Source organism: Podarcis muralis, chromosome 5 (genome assembly GCF_964188315.1).
Source record: "Podarcis muralis chromosome 5, rPodMur119.hap1.1, whole genome shotgun sequence".
NCBI lineage: Eukaryota > Metazoa > Chordata > Lepidosauria > Squamata > Lacertidae > Podarcis > Podarcis muralis.
In genome coordinates, this window is record NC_135659.1 from 47795196 (window position 1) to 47817911 (window position 22716).

General features: G+C 41.2%; 1 protein-coding gene and 1 long non-coding RNA gene across 4 annotated transcripts in view; one reads left to right on the forward strand and one right to left on the reverse strand.

The window, feature by feature from the left end:
• The window catches only part of LOC114599023 (BEN domain-containing protein 5), a 723068-nt gene that overhangs the window by 696832 nt on the left and 3520 nt on the right, over window positions 1–22716 (forward strand). For all 3 annotated transcript variants that reach the window (XM_028733533.2, XM_028733534.2, XM_077928752.1), the window contains exon 12: window positions 20271–20367. In XM_028733533.2, the coding sequence (XP_028589366.2) occupies window positions 20271–20367 (97 nt within the window). The remainder of the gene's footprint in view (window positions 1–20270; window positions 20368–22716) is intronic.
• Window positions 1–22716, reverse strand: part of LOC144327798 (uncharacterized) — a 66781-nt gene that overhangs the window by 20479 nt on the left and 23586 nt on the right. The gene's annotated exons all lie outside the window — the stretch shown is intronic.

The window sequence follows — 22716 nt, forward strand, 5'->3', positions numbered from 1 at the left end:
TCAGATTAAGTTTAGTCATTGGTGTAAATTCACAAAAGGTAGACTTTGTGGAACTTGGGTGAAGGCTGCAATGCCTGATGTGACACTAAAACTTAAGAGATTGCAATTTATCTTCGTTCTCACAGAGATAAGCTCTCCAGAATAAAACATAGTTGGAGCCAAAACCTATGGTTTGATCCACCCAAAGATGTTCTTTACAGCGCTAGCTGAAACCACTAGAACAGAACAGCACTATTTTCTATGGTTAATGACTCTAAGTAAGTGAACAATAAGTAAATAACTATGGATGACTCAGACAGCATCCTCCTGACTTGTCTGACTGGCAGATTTTGCACAGAAATACTTTTAGAACTAAAGGATAAACAGGGCAAAACACAGCAGTCTTCATGCTGTAAGATGTGGCTTTGAGTCCCTAAGTTGGCTAAACAAGTACATTGTGTTGAATCTCATGTTCTGGGAGGTGGGAGATGAGCTACATCAGATACATAATAAATAGGATGATTGTTGGGCCTTCAGCTTCATCTTGTTGATTACGATCTGACCTTTACATCTGCCTCTGTCTTTCACTACCAGAATTGATAGCACATCCACATAAAGCACATGACTTTTAATAAATGCCCATTATTTAGGCATTTTATCAAAAATCTGCAACATGATATGAAAATCTCTTTCTATATAAGATGAAAGAAGCAGCTAATGCACTCCTTTATGCTAAGGATGATTGAGTGGGCAAGAGCGGCCAGAGCTTAATAAAAAGGAGGCAGGGATTCAAACCGTGACTTCGGGAGATTGAGTCTATAGATCTTCATTAGAGCTTTATGCCTTAAAAAGTGGTAATAGTCCCAAGGATTTACAGAAAACCACTCTGAGCTGCATGTTAACTTTTTTCACCACTGTTTCTCTGTATAATAGAAATAGAACCATGATTATTGTTGCTGTTGCTGTCTCTTAATAATATAGTATCATCCATGTACTTTGCACTTTACAACCTAGTGAATGAAAAACCAGTTTCCTGACTGAGGAGCTTATTATCTAAGATTGGAGGGAGGGAAGCAGGGACACCAGTATCAAGGAGACAATGCATTCAGTTGAGCAACCAGTATGGTGGTAGAGAGCCATGTCTCTACAGTTTACTTGGATGGGATTGGAGAAGAGCAGGGCAGTCGTGGTGACAAGGTTGTGGGGGCCCACTGGCAGTAATGGCAAAGGGCCGTGGTGGAAGTTTCCATGTAGCCCCATTTCCATCTTGATAAGCTATAACAGTGCCAGCATTGGCAAAGTGATTCTGTAGCTCTGCCCCACCAGACTGGCTGCCACTGGCAACCAGGCTACAGTTTGGTTAAGCAGAGTGCAGTCATACCTTGGAAGCCAAACGGAATCTGTTCTGGAAGTCCGTTTGATTTCCAAAACGTTCGGAAACCAAAGCACAGCTTCTGATTGGCTGCAGGAAGCTCCTGCAGCCAATCGGAAGCCACGCTGGATGTTTGGCTTCTGAAAATTGTTCAAAAACTAGAACACTCACTTCCGGGTTTCGATAGTTTGGGAGCCAATTTGTTTGGGAGCCAAGGCGTTCGAGATCCAAGGTACGACTGTATAAGAAACTGGTAAAAGTTCTCCAACCTCAAACTTAGAAGGAAATTTTAGAAACTCAGCAATGTCCACTTCAAAAAAAGAAGGAAGGAAGGAAGGAAGGAAGGAAAGAAAGAAAAGATGATCTAGGAGAATAGTTTACTGGAAGAGAGGAGTAAACTTCTCAAGTGTTGAGGACAGGGATGGGTTGCTGGTAGAATCTTCAAAATCTAAAGAGTGGGCAGATGTTACAGAAAACACAAGAAATGGCTGTTTATAAGCAAGATGGCAGCACTGTGCACATGGAAGAAGCAAGAGGCAGAGTGTCTGGATGATGAGGATGTGTGCAGTGTTGAAAGCAATGGCAAGAGAGAATTTCATAACAGAAGTTACAATATCCTTTCCTGGATATTCTTGGCCATGTTCACTACAGGCATTTTGTGTCCAAAAGATACCAAGATGCTAGGGGCAAAACATGATATCCTCTGACAGTCTTTATTTTGCTAGTAATTTGCAATCCTGTACACACCTACTTGGGAGTAAGTTCCATTGAACTCAGTGGGATTTGCATCTGAGCAGACATGTCTGGGGCTGTGCTGCAAACTTCTTAAGGAATGATTTCAAAAATGTCCTATGATTCTTTGACCCTGTTGTGCCATATTTCATATTCTGAACACCCTAGAGGGAAGAAAAACAAACTCTGTATGCCAGTACACTTTAAAGAAGGACAATTTGTTCTTCACAATCATTTCCAGCTACGGTATAAATTATTTGGAAAAATTGATACTGCATACATTAAGGGGTGTTATTTCTCCCCCTCTCTTTTTCGTCCCTTTTTTTGTTCTGATTAGACAAATGAATCATGCGAGTGAGCATTCCCTGTGATGCTGCTAATTGATGGTACACTATAAAATTGTATTGCAATAAGCAAACACTTTCAGCCTCCCTGTGCTTAGCTGCATTGGCCCACGATCAGCAAAGCTTTGAAATCCTGAATTTAAATTACCATTCTTTTGACTGCTGTTCATGACGTTAATTAGCTGTGTTAATTGGTTGTTTTGATACATGAAGAGCAGAATAATCCAACTTTATTTTTTATTTTTTGGAAAGCCAAAATTATTAGGAGTTTGGCAAGAGCACGGGGAGGGTTTTCTTTAGTACTTTTGAATGCTTCCATCTTCCTGTTTTCTGTGTGCACTGTTGTGTTTGCTGATGACTGCATTCTTTTTTAAGCCCCCTGTGTGAGTAATCAACACAGGAGTCAATGGTACATGTTTGAATATGCTTTCCAGCAGAGATCTGTGAGACATTGTTGTCTCCAAATTATTGAATTGCTGTAGACAAAATGCAGCCATGCCAACATCATTTGTATTGTAGGGGGGTCTGGCAGATGAAAGGATACGTGCTTTAAACCATTTAGCTGCCAAAGTTGCTGCTATAGCCACACAGCAGGTGACTCAGAATTGAGATAATGGTTCTGAAGTCATGATGCGCCAACTCATCAGAACAGGGCAGGCTCTCGGTTTTATCACACTAAAGCAAGCAGGGGGAGGTGGTGCTCATGGACACATGACCTTTAGCATTCCAGCTTATAGGTGGTGTCCGGCTCTGCGAGATAAATGGTAGGTAGCTATCTGCTTTTGTAAACAGTTGCTAGGAGGGAATGTGCTTGCTGTTGTTTTGCCCTGTGCTGCGCACACTTCACAATATCAACATGTGGGGTCACTTAAATAGGCAACTACTCCATATTTTGTGGACCTCCTATATTCCAGCTCCACCTTTTATTGCTCCTTTTGCCTTTCTCCACTCTGAATTTGCCCGTGGGTGAGGTGGAAAGGAGAAAGGGAAAAGGAAGTTCTGGGAAACTGCAGGTCAAGTTTATATTTGATACAAGGGGAGACACTACAACAGATTATAAAAAGAGTTCATTTGTGTTTTGTTTAAAATGGAATGATTAGTATGAGCTGGCATGACTTTGTCAAGAATAAATCCTGCCAGGCTAATTTTATCTCTCCCCTCTTTTACTTCGGTGACTAGCTTAATGGGTTGTGGGAATGCCGCACATGTAATTTATCTTGATTTCAGCAAAGCATTTGACAAAGTTGTCCATGTTTTTTGGTTAGCAAACGAGTTAAATGTGGGCTAGACGGCAATACTCTCAAGTGGATTCACAGGTTTCACCCTGATTCTATCCATGCCACCCACTGCCTGTTTCTACCATTCATTAGCCTGGAGTCCTTGTGCCCTTGGAGAATCAGAGATACATGGCAAAATGTGCAGCTCCTATTCTTCACTGATGACACTAGTGTCCACAAGTGTGCCTCCATGGAGGACACTGCAAAATATCTTGTCTCTTGAACTCTCTTGTGCAAAGAGAAGCAGTAAGGACACTGAGTGGCATTTCAGCGTTCTTGAACGAACCTTTTCCTGTGCTGCTTGCTACAAACTAGGTAACCAGACAAAGCCCCAAGCCCTTGGCCATGCCCTCAAGCACTCATTGTTTGCTGGGATAGAAACAGAGGAAAACAAAGGCATAAAACAAATAGTGAAATAAAAGTAGGTCTGAAATTACAGATTATTCTGATACACTATATGTTATTTATATATAATGACAGTCAAAGGGCTACAGCTTTTTGTCCTGTTCAGTTGCATTTCCCTTTATACATTTAAAAGGAAAAGAAGCAGTAAAGTTGTGGGTGCTTGCAAAATGCATCTATTTTGGCTGCAGCCCTAAACCTGCTTACCTGGGGACCATCAATTCAATGGGCTTATATCCAAGTAGATCTATATAGAATTTCACTATGTGTTTGTGCACATGTGTGGCACACTCTTCTCGGTGGAATTTTATTGATTTGCAGAGCAGGGCTTTTTTGCTGTCAAGATTGTGGAGGCTTTAGCCTGTAAATTTTATTTCCAGCGAAGTGTCAAGCAATGTAATCCAGCAAAGCTACCATGATGACTGCCATTGGAGAAAAGTGACAGTTTCTCTGCCATTTTCCAAGCTCTTCCCATCCTCCAAACACTTTCTGTTTTACCGTGTGGGCGGATTGATTGGCAGGTACCTCAGTAAATAGGTTGTGAAAATATCACTTAAATGACTTGATATTGCAGGTGACTTGAAGGACTTGTGAAAACAGCGTCAATTAAGCCATGTGCATGTGTGTATATGTGTGCCTGAATATGGCTTCTGAATGCTTTTGAAAGTAAAAGCACCTATCATTCAAAGTGTTACGCAAGAGGCACTTAACAGGTGAAGCAACACACTGAAAGTGCAGTGTAATCAGTTGCTACTGAGAATCCTCACTTGAAAAGGAGAAACTGCCAGGTGCTGATCTCTTTAACTCCATGTGGTTAGTCTGTCCAAGTTGAGAAGTGATCTGAACACAATCTGGTGTGTGGCTTGCTGCCATATTTAAACCAAGGCAGGGAGGAGAACCTCGGACTCTCCAGATGTTGTTGGATTCCTTCTCCTATCAGCTCCAGCCAGCTTGGCCTATTCTTAAGGATGCTGTGAGTTGTAGTCCAGCAACATCTGGATGCCCAAAGCCTCCCCACCATGTTTCGGCTTTAAAAAAATGAAAGTGGTTTGGGGTTTCTGTTTCATTACTGCAACCTAGTGGATTAGGCAACTGACTCTGTGCATTCTAAAGCATAGCTAAGCCATAGAATCTGCTACAAGAAGATGTAGTGATGGCCACTAACTTGGATGGCTTTAAAATGGGCTTAGATAAATTCAAAGCTAAGGCTATCATCGGCTACTAATGGCTACCTATTATCTACGCTATCAGGGGCAGAATGCCTCTGGATTCCAGTTTCTTGGGATCATGAGGAGGGAGCGCTATCACACAGTTATCTGGTTAGCCACTGTGGGAGCAGGATGCTGGACTGGTTGGTGTTGTGTGTGATGCAGCAGAGCTCTTATGTTCTTGTAGGAAATGAATCACATGTGAACTGGCCCTACAGCCCTTAGACCTCAGGTCTAAGTAGCTACAACTACTCTGCTGCTTAAGTACAGTCTGATATTAATCTTCCCATTGCCACCACTACCACTAAGTTTAGCTGCTGCAATATTTGCTCTTAAAGAGTGCTGGGCTGGCATAGCCTGATTACCAACGCTTATGAGATCCTGCAGTTTTTCTGGGTATGTCTCTTTTCTTTCATTTGTTCTTTAAAAAGAAAAGAAAGGACTTGATAAGAAAATCCAATTCTAGATGCAATATCAGTCCTGGTCCAATCTTACCTCGGTAGCCTAAGCTTGCTTCAGACACCAGTGGACAGTTGACTCATCCCAGGAAATGTAACACAATTTAGTGCAATTTTCCACAGTTGACATATGTTGATCAATATAGGACTTAGAATTTAACAAGCGTGGCATTTCAATTAAATTGAATTACTGAAGAGTATAGTCATCATCGTACCAGGAGAAAGGTGTTTTAGCAAATGAAACGGCCAACCCCCCACTCTCTCCTCATGCTGTGTTGCAGCTGGTCTGTGAATTAAAAAGTAAGCTTTAGCTTTCAACTTTCATCAACACTTAATTCTTAAGCAAACCATGTCATTAAGGTAAATTGTTTCTCTTCCCTCCCCTCTTTCCCTCGGGCTACTGCTACATTTTTATTTTTTTTGAAAGCATAAAAGAAGGATGCTTGCTACAGAACAGGCACATATACTGTCCATTAGATGATGCATTACTAAACACCCAGCTCCGCTGTCCTCAATTAATAATTCCACATTGTTCATATAATGGCTGAACTGCAACGCAAAAACTCTTCTACGCACAACCGTATTCTCATTTGCTCTGTTTACCTATGAGTCTGCCTTACCCCATACATGCCCACACAACTGCTTCTGGCGGAACTGGCATTGTTACAGGTGTTCCATAATACCCATTGCAAGAACTTGATCTTTTAGTGTGGCAGCACCTACACTTTGGAAAGCCCTGCCTATTGACACCAGGCAAGCACCTTCACTGTGCTCTCTTCCATGCCTGTTAAAAACTTCTTATTTAGACAAGCCTACCCAGATGTTTAGAAAGTTGGTGTGAGTTTTAATCAGTTTTTAGTTTATTGTTATTTCAACTTTTTGAAAATTTGAAATTATTGTTAATTTTTATAATGGAAATTTTATTGTTTTATCTTTTTTTGTAAACTGCTTTGAGGGATTTTTTTTTTACAGTGTATAAATTTTATGAAATAAAATCAAAATCAGGCAGGGAAGGAAACGTTTTCATCCCAAAGGCCACGTTTTCTCTTGGCTACACACCAGTGACAAGCACAGCTAGATGCAGCCAGTGAGTGTAGTCAGAGGCAAAAGTGGGTGAATAAACAGATGTGGAAAAGACCAGCCATATAAAAACCAGATGTTTCTACACACACATACACAAATATCTTTGCATTCTCCATCTAGGTAATCAAGAGACACTTTCACAATTTGGATATACTTCTAATATAAAATATGCCCCTTGCAATTATATCCCATCCCTTGTCGAAGGAGTTCAGAACAATGTACATGGAAGGAGTTATCTCACTTTGTCTTCATTACAACAACCCTAGGCTAAAAAACAGTGTTTGGCTCAAAGCAACCCAGTGATCTTTATGGTCCACGTGGGGTTTTGACCATAGGGCTCCTAAATCCAAATCTTCTAACCCAGTATTAATCCACGTGTAGCCAATGCAGTGCTCTCTGATACTGTTTGCCTCCAGCCCCAGCATCCTTGACCACTGGCCATGCTGCCTGGGGCTGATGTCCAACAATAGCTGGAAAGCACCAGACTGACTCCCTGTACATCCACCACGTGAAGAATGAGTGCCTTCTCACCTGTTTTAAACTGATCTAGCCTAGGAGGGCTAGTGGATGAACACTGCACACATTAGCAACTGCATATGAAACCACATATGCGGGTGAATGTTAGGCAGATTATTTTTTTTGGTTCACTTCAAGCCAAGTTTGTTTGCAGTCCCTTCTGCTCTTCCTTTTACCATGCTAACAGACACTGTAAATTCAAGTGTGAAGGAACCATGCCTGCACAATTATCTTCTGTCACAGGAGTTGCAATCTGCATCATTAGCCAGGCATTAATGTTGGCAGAAGAACAAGACAGGAAGAGGCAGTGTTTAATATAAACACCAGTAAATGACAGCAAGCCTGCGTGCACAGTTTAACATCCTTTGGTTTTTTTTAATCATTTCCACATTGGGCTTTACTTATTACAGTTAAATAAAACATGTAGCACAATTAGAGGAATGTAATAAAGATCACTCTATCTATCTTATAAGTGCATATGTCTGTTGCAGTATAAGCATTTAGGATGCAAGCTTTTTTAGATAAGAGTGTTGAAGGTGGTTTAATACAGGTGCTATTTCCTGTGGAGCATACAGTCAACTGGCTTATGAAGGTTTTTTTTAAAAAAAATAACAACAATAAAATAAGTACTGCAAAAATCTGAGAATGACAATGGGGTTGTATTGGGAAAACACATACAACACCTCTATCATTTTATTCTCAGCTATCTGAAAATGGCAATGGCAATTATAGGATTGGAGTATGTTTCACTCTTTAGGAAATCTGAAATTCCTGGTTACCATAGTGTTAGCATAGGTTGATTGGAGGCAGACTTTGGTAATCTTTCAAAATATGGCACCCTTTGCAAGGCCAACATCTGGCACCCCAAAATCTTCACCATTATGGATCATCTCAATTGTGTGCCCCCATGGCTCAGCTCCGTGTATGGCAGAACAGCTCTCACCACCTTAAATCCTGCACTGGGTTGATATTAAAGTAATGAGAAGGTCAGTTCTGCAGCAGTATATCTTTGTCACTGCCACCCTTGTCACACACACCCTTCTTTCCCAAGCAAAAATGCTAGGGAATCTGGAATGGGGTACTCTACATTAATGGCACATTGCTGACATGTTCTACAAGAATTTGGCTCTTATTTAATGTGCAGACATAGAGACAGTACTCATGTGGCATCTGAATTCTGTACCTACTTTAAAAATTGCAGTGAATATGTCTGTTAGCTGGGAAAGCCATATAGGGGGCAACTAAGTAACAGTGCAGTCAATTACCTGCCCAGATGTGGTGGGTGCAAAGCATTTTCCAAGTCAAAGAAAATGTTTGATGAGATAAAGGGAAGCAGTTCATGGCAAATGGCAAATGTGTGGTGGTGGAGCTGGAGGAGGAGAGAGATTAATTCCCCTCTTGAATGAGAAGTGTGTTTGAGACTGACAGATGGGCTGTAAATACTCGGAACCAAGGACAGGAGCTGAGAAAGAGACAGTCTGGTGATTGAAGTGTGATTGTGATTGAGGTAGTATGTTTCCTAGCCAAGGTGACAGGTTTTTTTGTGCTGGGGTTGAAGCAAGGAAGGGGAAAGAACTCAAGCCAAGGGTGCTGCACTTCACATCAGCCTAGACTAGGGCACAATCTTTAGACTCTATAAGTGATATCCGGGTCCCATAGGGGTTATCCTTGCAGGTCAAATTCACTGCCTGCCTTTTAAGTGAGTTGTTGAAGATGCAAGAAAGGTGAAAAGACTCTTAGTTCCTTGCTAAAATCATTGAGCTGTCTAGCAGCGTTGACTGTGGTAGCCATGCGACTAGAAGTTAATCACGCAGTAGTGAAATTTGGCCGATGTTGATCATGAGAACAGCGACTACACATCAGTAGCAATTCGGCCCCAAAAGTAGGCATTACCTAAGAAAGATAAAGTGGGAGGGGCATTTCAGATCTAGAAGTTCTGTACATATTCCCTCCATATGTGTTGCTTTGCTGTGCAGATGTAAACTTATCATAATGGCTTTGTTCAACATCATACATTATTCATTCATTCATTCTACTACTACTACTACTACCTGACACACCCTCCATTGTTACTTTTAATACATATTATAAAATGTTTGAAATGCTAATTCACCAGTTCAGAATTTGAGCAATGGCTACACAGATTTATCTCAGCAATTTAAGTAAGATTCTGGGCAAACCCCCGTAAATAAAACCCATGGGTCAGAGACCAGGGACAGGTTTAGGGTTTAGAGATTTTCTTCTTTTATATTTGGTTCTAGCTTGAAGAACCCCCCCCCCAAAAAAAAAAACAATCACACACACCTGGAACCCCAATCTGCAAGTCTAGATAGCTGCTTCTGCATCCTCTCACACACACCTGAGAGATGGCCAAACCACCATATTTTTTAAAAGTTCTTTAAAAACCCAGCAGTATTAGCAGCCAGAATATTGTAGATACATAGATATTCTGAACTTCAAAACCATTTCCCATTTCCTCCCAAGGTCTAAATGCACAGTTGAAAGTCTCTTTCCTTTGGCTCGTCTCATGGAGTTGGAGTCCCTTGCTTGCTCTGCCAATATGCAAAAATTGAGAGTGTAGAATGGGAGAGGGTGGGAATCAAGAGCATTGGAAAATGGAAACATTTGGAGTGCTGCAATCGATCCTGGTCCAGCAGGTGGCAGCAGAAGGCTCTAATAATTCCTCCCAAATTTTTTTAGAAACTTGCAGTTCCTGATTTTGCCAATAGAAAATTGAGAAAATGAATCCAGCTGCTAGGATATCTCAACACTTCCCTTCCGGCCTGAGTAGAGTCTTGGGTTTCAGTGTATGTGATTCCCAAAGGAGAACTATTACCCATGTGACTATTCATCACGTTAATGGGAAATAGTGACCGGTCCCCTTCTTAAGACAGAGTTTAACTTGGACCTATGGCAAACTAAGCTCCATTTCTTATGCACCTGTTGAAGGGAGCCAAACATAAATTTATCTAAATAATTTTCCACCTTCTTCATGCTTCTGAACCAAACATTTCAGAGGATCAAGCTGGGAAAGTGGACTGGAGACAAAGCAATGGATTTTCATTCCCCAGCAGGAATTCAGAGTCCCAGAAACACTTAAGCCTCTTTCAACCTTGGTTCCCTATATGTTGTTGGACTGCAACTCCCATCACCCTGGAACACTGGTCCTACTAGCTAAGGATGATGTGAGTTGTATTCCAACAATAGCTGGGGACCCATGGTTGAAAAAGGCTGTTCTAAATGGTGCTGTTTGTCCTGCAGGGATTATACTCTCTGTATTAACTCCCTGTACATAGAGCAATGAAAGATGCTCACCTGTCAGCAGCACACCCCTCCACACACACACCTTAGAAAAGTCAACCCAGAATTCCCATTAAATCTCCCTATAGTCGTGGCCCAGCAAAAGCTCCCTGTTTCCTGACACTGAGGAACTTAGTGACCTGGAATGTCTGCCTGATATCTTGCTAGACTTTCTACCACATCTATCATATCATATGGTTTATTTATTTTATGCACTGCACCTCACTCTGGTATCTGTACAGGTGGTGGGCAGTATATTTATATTTTTAAGACAATTGTGTGGGCTTTGTCCTACTTGCCATGTCTATAATTCTGCATCAGCTGCAGGAGTGCAAACTGACTCTCTCACTCTGGCTTTTATTCCTCTCCCATTCCAGCTCAAAACAGTACTTTAGTTCAGCTTGCTTATGCTTCTTCCTTCCCCTTGATTGCTTTCTGCACTTTCTTTATTTGCCCATACTGGCTTGCTTTGCCGCAAAGTGTATTTATTGCTAGCTAGCACACATAAATGCTCAGACATACATTCAATTACCTTTGAACAATTTCCATTTACTTTCTATTTTTTGCTTTTCCCCTGTTCAATTTCACCAAGCTCCTGCATTCTCCTGAGTGTGTTCAACTGACATGCACTCTTCTTCTAGTTCTTCTTTAATTAAGGACTTGCACTAAATTCTCATCAGTGGGATTCAGTGGCTATCTTGTTTATACATCTTGGGCTGGGAATGTAAGCTTACCCCCCAAAACAGAGCAAGCGGTGCTGGTGTTTTGTTTTGTTTTTTTCCATCTACCATTGCAAATTATGCATAAAATCACTTTCCTGCCATGCATCTTCAGAATTGCTTTTGTCCAGACATGATTTCCAGTAGTAGGGTCTAGGAAACACACTATTATGGCAATGTTTTCTGGCCCTTGTATTTGCTCCAGCACTCCTTTCCTTCTTCACTCATTCAGTCTCAGCCTAGACCTCAAAATATCCTTGCCAGTGGATATGACAACACTGTTTTGATCATTTGCTCTTGACTGTATCTGAACTCTGTCCATAGTCACATCTTCCTTAAGGCAGATGGTAGCCCAGGAATTCTTCGGGAGATTTGACACAATTTGAGAGGAGCAAGAGGATTCCTAGAGAGAATGAACTATAAAAATATTACTGGCCAGGAAATTATAACTACTTGGGGTGGGGGAGAGAGGATTTAACAACTGCTTAGGTTACGACAGGTGTGGGAATATAAGGGGCAGGGCTGAATCAGAGCATTGGTTTGTTTAGCTTATTCTGAGTGAGGGCATGACAACTTGCACAACTTGTGATCTACCAAACTGAACGCAGCTGATCTGCAATGTACTTTAGCCTGCATTTGCTGACAGTTAGTACTGATAGTAGAGACATCAGTTTTCAGTTAGTACTGAAAAAGTAGAGACATCACCTTGCCAACAAAGGTGCGTATAGTAAAAGCTATGGTTTTCCCAGTGGTGATGTATGGAAGTGGAGCTGGACCATAAAGAAGGCTGATCGCTGAAGAATTGATGCTTTTGAATTATGGTGCTGGAGGAGACTCCTGAGAATCCCATGGACTGCAAGAAGATCAAACCTATCCATTCTTAAGGAAATCAGCCCTGGGTGCTCACTGGAAGGACAGATCCTGAAGCTGAGGCTCCAGTACTTTGGCCACCTCATGAGAAGAGAAGACTCCCTGGAAAAGACCGTGATGTTGGGAAAGATGGGGGGGGGCACAAGGAGAAGGGGATGACAGAGGATGAGATGGTTGGATAGTGTTCTTGAAGCTACCAGCATGAATTTGACCAAACTGCGGAAGGCAGTGGAAGACAGAAGTGCCTGGCATGCTCTGGTCCATGGGGTCACAAAGAGTCGGACACGACTAAACGACTAAACAACAACAACAACAACAAGTACTGATACCTCACACCGGATTACTGTGCTGATTATTATTATTATTTTGTTTGATACTGTTTTATTTAACTTGTTTATTTTAATAGGATTTTGTATAGTTTTAATACACTGGAAACCATTTTGGTATTTTCCTATAAATGAAAAGTGGTGTGGGGGTATATATTCTCATTCTCTCTCTCTCTCTCTCTCTCTCTCTTGTGTGTAGTCTGCCTCTCAACCCCATGCTCCATCTTTCCTTGTTATTGGGCACAATCAGAACTGCAATTATGCTTGGTCAATATGTAGCTCTTCAGATTGCTTACTTGGCAGGTGCCCAAGATCTAAGCAGGGAATGGAAGCTGAGGTTGGGGAAATCTATGGGCCTTGAGGGATTGGAGCTGACAGTGTTACTTCTTCTCCTCCAGTCAATTATTTTCCTACAGCCCCTTCTAATACCCCATTTTTATAATAAATTATGGATTACGTACATAAAAGCTTTTTAGAAAAAACAGGGCTGTTGTACCAGGATTTTATCCTATGAAATTCTAATCTACGATAACTCATGAGGCAAGCATCCCTCAGCAGGTTCTTTCTCTCTTCTTAGCAACGCAATGCATTTAAGGGGGGGGGACCAACACACCTGAGGACAAAAACAACACATAGAACCCACTGGTAGAGATGGTTACAGTGCTTTAACATTTGCAGATGGATCTTAATCAAAACTAAATCATGCTGCAGTCTTATATACCAATACCTGTATGATCTATGAGGTGCATGGGTATCTTCAGGAATTTTTCCAGCGGTGGTCAAAGTAAAAACCGGGGGGGGGGGGGGGCAAATTTCCCAGGGATGCGCAGGGTAGTTTTCATGGCCAGGAAGCTTCAGTCCCAGAGGCCAAATGTGCCCCTTCAGGCCCCTACTTTTGCCTTTGGCTACACCCACCATTGGCATTCAGGTCCCATAAACTTGCCCACAAGAAAATGTGGCCTTCAGACCCTCAGAGGACTAAACCCCCTTGGTTTAATCCTCTGACATTTCATTATTGCCTCTTCCTCGTTTTGCTTGTCTCCTCTTTCCCCAATAACACTACTCTGACTAACCTTGCAGATCACCCCATGTAATTTCTCCATTTGCCCTTTGCCCGTTCTAGTTTGAATCTCATGAATACCACTGTCTATTCCCCTCTTCACCTTTAAAGGTGTCTAGAGTAATGTTTTAACCTACTGCAGTCCTGATAAGCACCTAATAATTTTGTTCGGGGCTATAAAGTAGGTTTTGCCAAGTTCCCATTTGCTTCCTAATTCACTGGAACTGTGTTGAGTAGAACTTTCAGCTGAATTCCAGCTATCCATTGCATACAGAAACACTACATTTATGCAAGTGATTAAGATGCAATATCAGTTGTTGTTGTTGTTGTTGTTTTAAAAAAATCTAAACTGGCACTATTACTGAGATGCCTGAATGCAACTAATGTTCCTAAAAAACGCTGAACTCCCTCAGATAAAAGATGCAGCACCTTAAATTAGGCTGAAAAATCCTGACCTCTGCAAACCTTGTTTTCATCCCCCTCCTCACATACATTGATGCTATATGAATAATATCACTAGATCTCATTCAGATGCAACGTATGGTGCTGTGGACTGAAACAGCTCTCTGATTGTAATTAATCCCCAGAACAATTCCTTGCTCCCAATAAATATTAGCAGACATCATAGATAACCAAGGAGGAGAGATAACATGAACGTTGTGAAGGAGAGAACAGTAATGCTGGTAGGTTCTCCCCCATTTTAATTTTGACCTTCCCTTGAAAAATAAAGTTTCCTTAGTCCCCCTTCCCTTTGGCCCCTATTTGCAGCCAGAGAATTACCAGAGCTTCTGCCTCTTTTGAGTTATTTTCTTCTCACTGATAAAACCTTAAATCTTTTTAAAAGACTGCTTGTTTTAATTGAAAAAATTCAATCAATCTACAACCCCCCCCCATCCTAAATAGCCCCACATGCAGTAAATAATCCGCAGTGAGGCTTTCTGCAGTAAAGAAATAAATAATTCTGAATCTGCTGTATCCTACTTGATCTCCAAGCTTTAAATCACTGTGGTTTGCACTGAGCTCAGCCAAAATACTAAACACACTGGAGCATGACTATTACTTAGGGACTGCAAGTCTTTTTTTAAAGGTACAGCATCAGAGGCTGTCAACCTTTCCCCCGGGGGAGCTCTATCATGATAGAGCCTGCTGGTTCTGTGCAAGCAAATTGGCTTCCATGCCACTTCATCTGCTCTTAACGTTAGGGGTGAAGAAAATGCTTTAGACATAAGAACAGGTGGGCTGTAGAGCAAATACCTCAGGGAAGTTGCAGAACAGCCTTCCCAAAAGGTCTCTAAGAAGAGAATGGATGGCTGTTAATCAGGTATTGTACAGTATAAGGCTGGGAATGCTGATTTGGCAAGAGGTCAAACGGGATAAGTTATGGGAGCCCTTCCCTTGTTGTGACTGCATGACAGCAATATCCAACATATAACAAGAAGACTGAAAACCTTTCTACTTAATTCAGACCAGGTCCTTGGACATCAGATTTCCTTACTCTTTTCCAGTAAATCTGATCCATTTCAATTTGGCGTGCCAAGTAGCGTTTACTAAGGTAATTCCTCTAGTTTCTTTGTGATGCATTGTACCAGGCAAGACATTTGAACATTGCCCTTGGTTTGCATGGATTGTTCGTATTTGTTTCTTCTGTGTTCAGAGTCTGGTTACATGAGGCTACACCCCAACTGACATGTGCAATATGAGTTCTGCTTAAGGTACTATCCAAGTCCCTCATCCTGTCAGTGCAAGGATTTCCACATGCGCATTAGGGCTCCCCCTCCCCCGCTGCATGTGACCTGCATTCTCTCTATATATGTTCTGGAGCACTGGAGAAAACCCCATAACAGATTAGTGGACATGCTGATCTGAGAGTAAATCCTATTAAATTCAATGAGCCGGTCTTCTAAACAGGTGCAGTATGTATAGGAATGTGCTGTAAAGGGATCCATTTCTGATTCAGCTTGTAGACAAGTAGTTGGAAAGCAGTCTGTGCCATCATCTTGACAGAACATAATTTTTGAAATACAATTTATAACGCTTTAAAATATGTTGTGGGAACAGCTTATATTCTTTTAGAAAGAATCTGTGTTAAATCACTGGGCAGTGAATTGTATCTCCTTTCACATAGATATAGAGCTATTGATGCTGGCAGTGCTTTTTCTGGGGGGTACTCAAAGGTACACAGTACTGGCACCTTCACACACACACACACACACACACACACACACCCATGTTAAAAGTGTGTCACTTCCTATAACAACTTCATGGTGAGTACTGGCACCTTTTTTCTAAAAAAGAATGAAAGAGAGAAAGCACTTGATGTTCCTGAGTTTTGTCTGCTTGCTAATGTATATGCTGAGAAGAATAAAGTACAGTCTTTCTTGGATTGCACCACTGCAGACTACAGGTGCAGGACCACATGTTTGAATACAGCCCACTATTGAAAACAAACAAGCTATATCTGGACGCTTCTGTCGTTGTCCATATCAGTTGCAAATTTCCTTTCTTTAAAGGGTCATTGTGAAAATTCATTAGCATTTATGTAATGCATTGATGTTGTTTTCACAAATCTATGCATTTTGATGCACACTTTACTCAAATAGATGCATTTTTTGTACACATTGTCTGGAGAGCTGCATTGCAAAATTCAGAGAAGTGCAAATTCCAAAGGATAGCTGTCCTCCAGTTCACTTTTTGCTTCAGGCAGAGCAAATTACGGTAGGCAGGTTCACCTTCAAATGTGAACTCAACCAATTTTGTCCCCCATCCCTAAAAACAACTATTTGCAAAGAGAAAATTAGCACTACACAGAGAAGGCTCAGCTCATTCACAACATGCAGCTTTTCTACATGCAAGTATGTTGGGAGGTATTTATATATACATTCTCATGATTCTTTTAAACATGCAACTCAGCTCAAAATCTCATATGGAGTGTCCAACCTGCAACCCACTACAACAGACTTATGGTAACTGAATGCCAGTCTTTCTATTATCCTGTTTTTAAAAATCCATGTACATAGAAAACTAGCACATTAGGAAGTTGACTAGCTTGGACCATTCTCTTTGATATTCTAATTTTCTACATGCATTCCCAAGTGTAGGTGACCATTAAAGGGGGGGGGGATTGCATTTTGAAGCTGAGAAAATATTCAGCCAGATAGTGGGGAGAATTGTTTGGTTTGCTAGATGGGGTGTGTGAGAGGAGAGGATGATTTATAATGCTCATTTAGTGCAACTGTGATGAAAGAGATGTACAAGACAGAGTTTCAACTCAGGAAAAGCTTCCATAGTCTTGAACATCAGTACCCACACACCTAAGGACCTATTTCTTAATGAAACCAACAAAAATATATTCCTAGGCCATAGTTACATGAAAGAGAGGAAATTCTCTTCTTGATAAATGCCGCAATTTCTGTAATGGAAAACTGACTTTCTAGCAAAGTTGGCATACTCAGCAGAGCTGTATCTTGTTGTTGGCTTTTTCCTCTGTATGCATCTCCCTCCCTCTTCCTCCTCTTTTTTCATAATTTAACTGCTTGCATAAAACAAAGAAGCACACAGGTCTGTCAAATGATACCTCCAGTCTAGAAGGTCATAGTTCTTAATCCTCTTAGGGGGATAGACTTGGATGAGTTCCATAACTAATAACCCAGCCAATAGTATTTCAGGCTGATGGAGGTGCTGTCCTCTAGAAGAGACATAAAAGTTAAGATCCAATCCGTTTGATGGAGACCCCCAAAGGACTTATCAAATATTGAACGGCGCTGCTAACTGGCTTTGCCCTTGTCAAATCCTTATCGCGGCAGAAGCCTCACTCACTGTGGCATAGAAATGACACAACAGATCTTATTAAAATGAGATTGTGGCTTTGAAAGGAGTCTTATTATTTCCAATAATTGCCACTGCTTTGCAAAACGGGGGGTGGAAAGTCAACCCACACTCTTGAAAGCAAAATGACCCCACATTTTAAGAAGTAAAACAAGCGCAAGGATGGATCATAGTGCGACTGGTCTCTGCAGTGGCAACATTATTAAATGATCAGTGAGCTATTAAAGCTACAGTGCTTAGTATCTCCCCTAAAGACTCATAGCGCTAACAGGTTTCCAAATTGAGGTTTTTATTGCTGGAAGAAGGCTCTGTGTGCAGTTCTTGAAGCTGCGATTACAGGGAATGGTTGTGAGCAGACTGACACTAAACAGGAGCAACAAATCTTCTTGAGTGAAAACTGGCAATGGATGACTCCCCAAAGTGTTTCAATATGACAGCAAAGAGGACTATAGAAGTGGAAAGGATACTGCATAATAAGAAACTGAAACTAATCAGAAATATGGTGTTTTACTTGGATTTAAATAAAGAGCAAGGTTTTACGCGCCTTTATCTGACCAGTTGGGATGGGTAAAAATGGGTAATTGATAGCGTTACAGGAAATTTCACCCACCATTAACTTCAAATGATATCCTTTCCTAGGGGGCTAAGGTTTCTTATATTCCTTCCAAAGGTATTGAAATGTAGCCACTAGCAGAGGAGAAACTGCTGCCACTTCTGTTTTTCCAAGAGCCAGGTCTTTCACCATGTCATTTGGGCCAGAAAAGAGGAAGGAATACTAATCCAATAGCCATCACAAGGATGGTAATGACAGCAGGAACCAATGTTCTGGGGAACACATTTGGAAAATTGAAATCCAGGGAAGCAGCCATTGTTAATTCCATTGAAGTAAGCACTGCATTGGGTCAAGTAAGTTTCCCCCCCCCCCCCTATCTCTCTCTCCTGTGGCATAATTTTATAGAATGCAAATGCAGGATAGTGTAAGAGGAAAAACTGAAAATAAAAGTCAAGCAAAAGAAAGAAAAAGGAACCAGTTGAAGACATTGCTGCAATTATAGTGGACAAAGAGTCCCTGTACAGTGGATTTTAAGAACCAGCCCACCTTTTTCAGCACCCTTATTTCATTTGTTACCAGCTCAACTGATTAGAGGACAGAGACACTGGAGCGCATCTGAAGTTGAGATAAGAGAATCATTACAATAGTAAAGGTGCAAAGCCTTTATCTCCTTTGCATGTGAGAGATGCAATTGTCTGCAAAGAGTGACTGAGAAACATCCCAAGATCAAGCTTTTTCAGACTACCAATGCAGCTTTCTGCAGGAGATCTATGAAGTACTAAACACCTGGAGCCAATGATAGATGAAACAATTGACCTCTCATATGCACCTACATCAAATGTAGTTAAGCTGAAATCCGGAGAAAGAATAAATGAAACAGGTGCTGCACAGTGTATCTGCAGGACTTTAGAAAAGGTTTTGGTCACTGAGACTTGTGCTACATTAAGAAGCAGAGTAATAATAATAATACCTTCTGAATGATATCATGAATGTTTTCTTTCTTTTTTTAAAGCATGTTCAAGGATAATGGAACTATAATCTTGCATCTTCTAGAGGGCCACAGATTCTCTACCCCTGCCTAGATCTTGGGTTAAGTCCCTCATGGCAAACAGTGGTTGGTTCTGAGCTGACATCAAACATTACTTGAAGTGATTAGTGTCCTTGTTTTAAATGAAAGCTCAGTTATTTCCAAGAGTGTGAAGTCTTGTTCTTACAGATTTCCATGATGTGATTCCCCCACCTACAGTCAGAAGTGGTACAATCCAGACTCAGGTTTACCCCCCTTATGAGAAATAGCTTGATTCAAGGTGAAACCCGGCACATTCGTGCTAATAAAAGTTGGTTCTGAATATATATATAAAAAGGTATTTCTACTACTTTGTCTCCCTTTGCCCCAGTTGAATAATAATCCTGCATAGGCTTCAGGGTCATTTCTACAATTAGACTGTAGCTCATTTACAAACCTCTTGGATTAGTTTCTCTGTATAATACTTCCAGCTTTCAGCCACAGAGCTAAGACTTTACATGATTTCACATTAGTCATCTTCTCCATTTGAAGAAAAAATAATGAGCAGAGATATTTCCCCCCACAGAGTGTGAACTCTGCATCTTAAATTCATTTGTTTTGATATCCCTAATGTGAGTAGGCAGGTAATAACAAATGCTTCATTTAGAAGTTGGCATCTTTACATAAGATGCCTGGAAACCCTGAAATGTTATACTTCTGGAATTCCCCACTACTGGAAATTGCATCAGGTAATTACTGATAACTGCATTTGTACAAGACACAAATAGATTTAAGTTTCAGAATGGACAAAAAGCTAATAATATAATGTATGTGTGCACAAAATGGAAGTGCATACAAAATCATGGAGAATCATTGGTGCTTGCTGGAGGGAGAGGGTGTTTGGTTCAGTAGGTTATGTAAAGGTGATACATAATCAAGCTGTACGTAACATTCCCTTTCAGGAGTTGAGAATCCTCTTCAGAGTAGCCAAGTCACATGAGTGTGCGTGAGGTAATCCAAGTGGGAGCATACGTTACAATTTTAGCAACATATTATTTGGTTTGAACAAAAGTGATACCCAATTATGACACTTGTAAACCTGTTAATAAATATTAAGGTCAGATCTATTGGAGTATTAATCTCAAATTTACTTATGCATCATATCACTGTAATTTACCTTTACAGCTGGTTTGGATTTTAAAAAACACTTTTAAGCAATTCTCCTTAATTAGACACTCAGATATGAAACTAGGAAGGAATGTGGCCAGAACCTTTTTGGATTACTACAGGCTAAACAGCATCACAGAGAGGCCACTGGCACCAATCTCAAGTACATGGTAGGTTTCAAAATGCATCTGGCTTTTTTGAAAAAGATTTACCTTTTTTAATGTAATTACGGTAAACGTGGTCAGTTGTGTACCTAGCAAAACCATCCTGATTTAGCATGAAATCTTCAGAATGTGGTATCTATGTTCCTGAATGGCAGTGATACAGTGGTGTGTGTGTGATGGAATCGTTGATGAGCTTGCTTTCCACAATTTTTTTTTTTTAATGTTGCTAGTATTATTAAAAACTCAATTTTACTCCCTGGGTAACAGCTTCTTCAGGAAGAGCTCCTTAAAAACCTCCAGGGATACATGCACTTGCTTAGCTACCTGCCTCCCTAATAACAAATTACTTTCCCAAGCTTTCTGAGTTCAGTAAAAGGTAAAGGTACCCCTGACCATTAGGTCCAGTCGCGGACGACTCTGGGGTTGCAGGGCTCATCTCACTTTATTGGCCGAGGGAGCCGGCGTACAGCTTCCGGGTCATGTGGCCAGCATGACTAAGCTGCTTCTGGCAAACCAGAGCAGCGCACGGAAACACCGTTTACCTTCCCGCCAAAGCGGTACCTATTTATCTACTTGCAGGGACCGAGCAACGGGAGCTCACCCCATCGCGGGGATTCGAACCGCCGACCTTCTGATCGGCAAGCCTAGTATGTGTATTTAAATGACATAACTGAGAGGGTGAAGGCTATGCTCTCACACAAGTACTGATGATTGGGAAGTGGTAGGCCAGGGGTGGGCAACCTGTAGCCCAAGAGCTGCAATTGGAACTCAGCCAGCTTGGTCCTTTTTCACGCATGGTCAGGGATGATGTTCTCTAGCAACATATGGAGTGCCACAAGTTCTCCACCCCTGAAGGCATGTAGACAAATAATAATGAAGGTATCTCACTTGAAATAAGTAGATCTGGATCTGGAAACCCCACCTATACCACCATGAGCTCGATGACGGAAGAAATGCAAAATATAAACATACAAATAAATAATAAGTGTTTCTTTGCTGCTACAATTTATGCCCTTCTTTTCTGTAAGCTGATATCTGAGGAAGCTTGCCATAAAACTATAGAACAGTACAAAAACATATCTTCCAAGAAAAAACTGCAACAGACAGAAACAGTGACATAAGGTCACAATTCCTTACAAATTTTCTGGAATGATGTAAGCTTGACTGCCTACCTAAAAGAGGGCTGTGATGGGGCAGGAATACCACTCTTGGGGCACTGTTCCACAGTCTAGGCACCATATAAAAAGATCTTGTCTCTTGTGCACCCTCACCACAACTCTGAAGACAGAAGGGGCTCCACCATTGAGAGGGATTCACAGACAAACTCATATGGAATGAGGTGATTATTGAGACTGATGAAACAAAACCACCAGTGTGAGAATGGGGGGGTGGATTATTGAATTTCCAGCTTTTGTGCATTTTCACGATGCTGCTATCGTTTCTTTCACTGAACCTGCACTCGGGCAGCGACACCTCTGCACCTTTTACTTTGCCCCACCTCGCAGCCAAGAGTGATCACAGATGCACTGTGAAGCAGCAGAATTTGACAAAACAAAATACACTTCTCTCAGCTACACAATCTCTGATGTGTTTGTATGACATGCAGCTCATAGTCCATCCATATACAGTCAGCGACTACAGAAATACTGAGCAAATCATATTTCGCCTGTAAACAGATAATTCTGAAATCTTTCAGTGATTATATCAGCTGTATTTCTTACACTAGAATTGGCAAGATAAGATCAGAGCATGTCCCTCTTTCTATTTTAGCTTCTGGCACAGTGCTTCGAGAAGGGCCTGGCCTTGGTAAATCTTTGAGCCTGAGCACCATGCCTGTGCTGTTAAGACACCACAGCAGGTAGAGAAATAGCCTGCCTGTGAAACGCTTCAGTTAATTGGAAAACAGGCTTTCTGAACCATTTAGTAAATCCAATTTAATTAAATGTCATCACAGACTGAGAGTATTTTCATAAAATACACATTCTTCTACTTCTGATGATAAGGAAGTGACTCGAGTATTAAGGTTTACATTTCAGCAGCATAAGATGCCACACATATTTTTTTAAAGAAGCTATTTGTGTGAGGTAGAAAGGGGAAAGTCTATTGCTTGAGTGTCATAATTTTGTCATTTTGCCCCTAGTCAATACGAAGTGATACCAGCGTGTGAGATCAAGGGAAGTATTTGGGCTTTGGGGGAACCTTCCTTCAGATTCCATAACCTGGATCTGAAACCCATTCCCCAAATCACAAGTGCCATGTCCTGTGAAAGACATCTGTGCATTCCTCTAAGACCATCATGAGTGCCTTTTTAACAATATCTGTGATATCACTGAGGATTAGGCACAATCCTGTGAC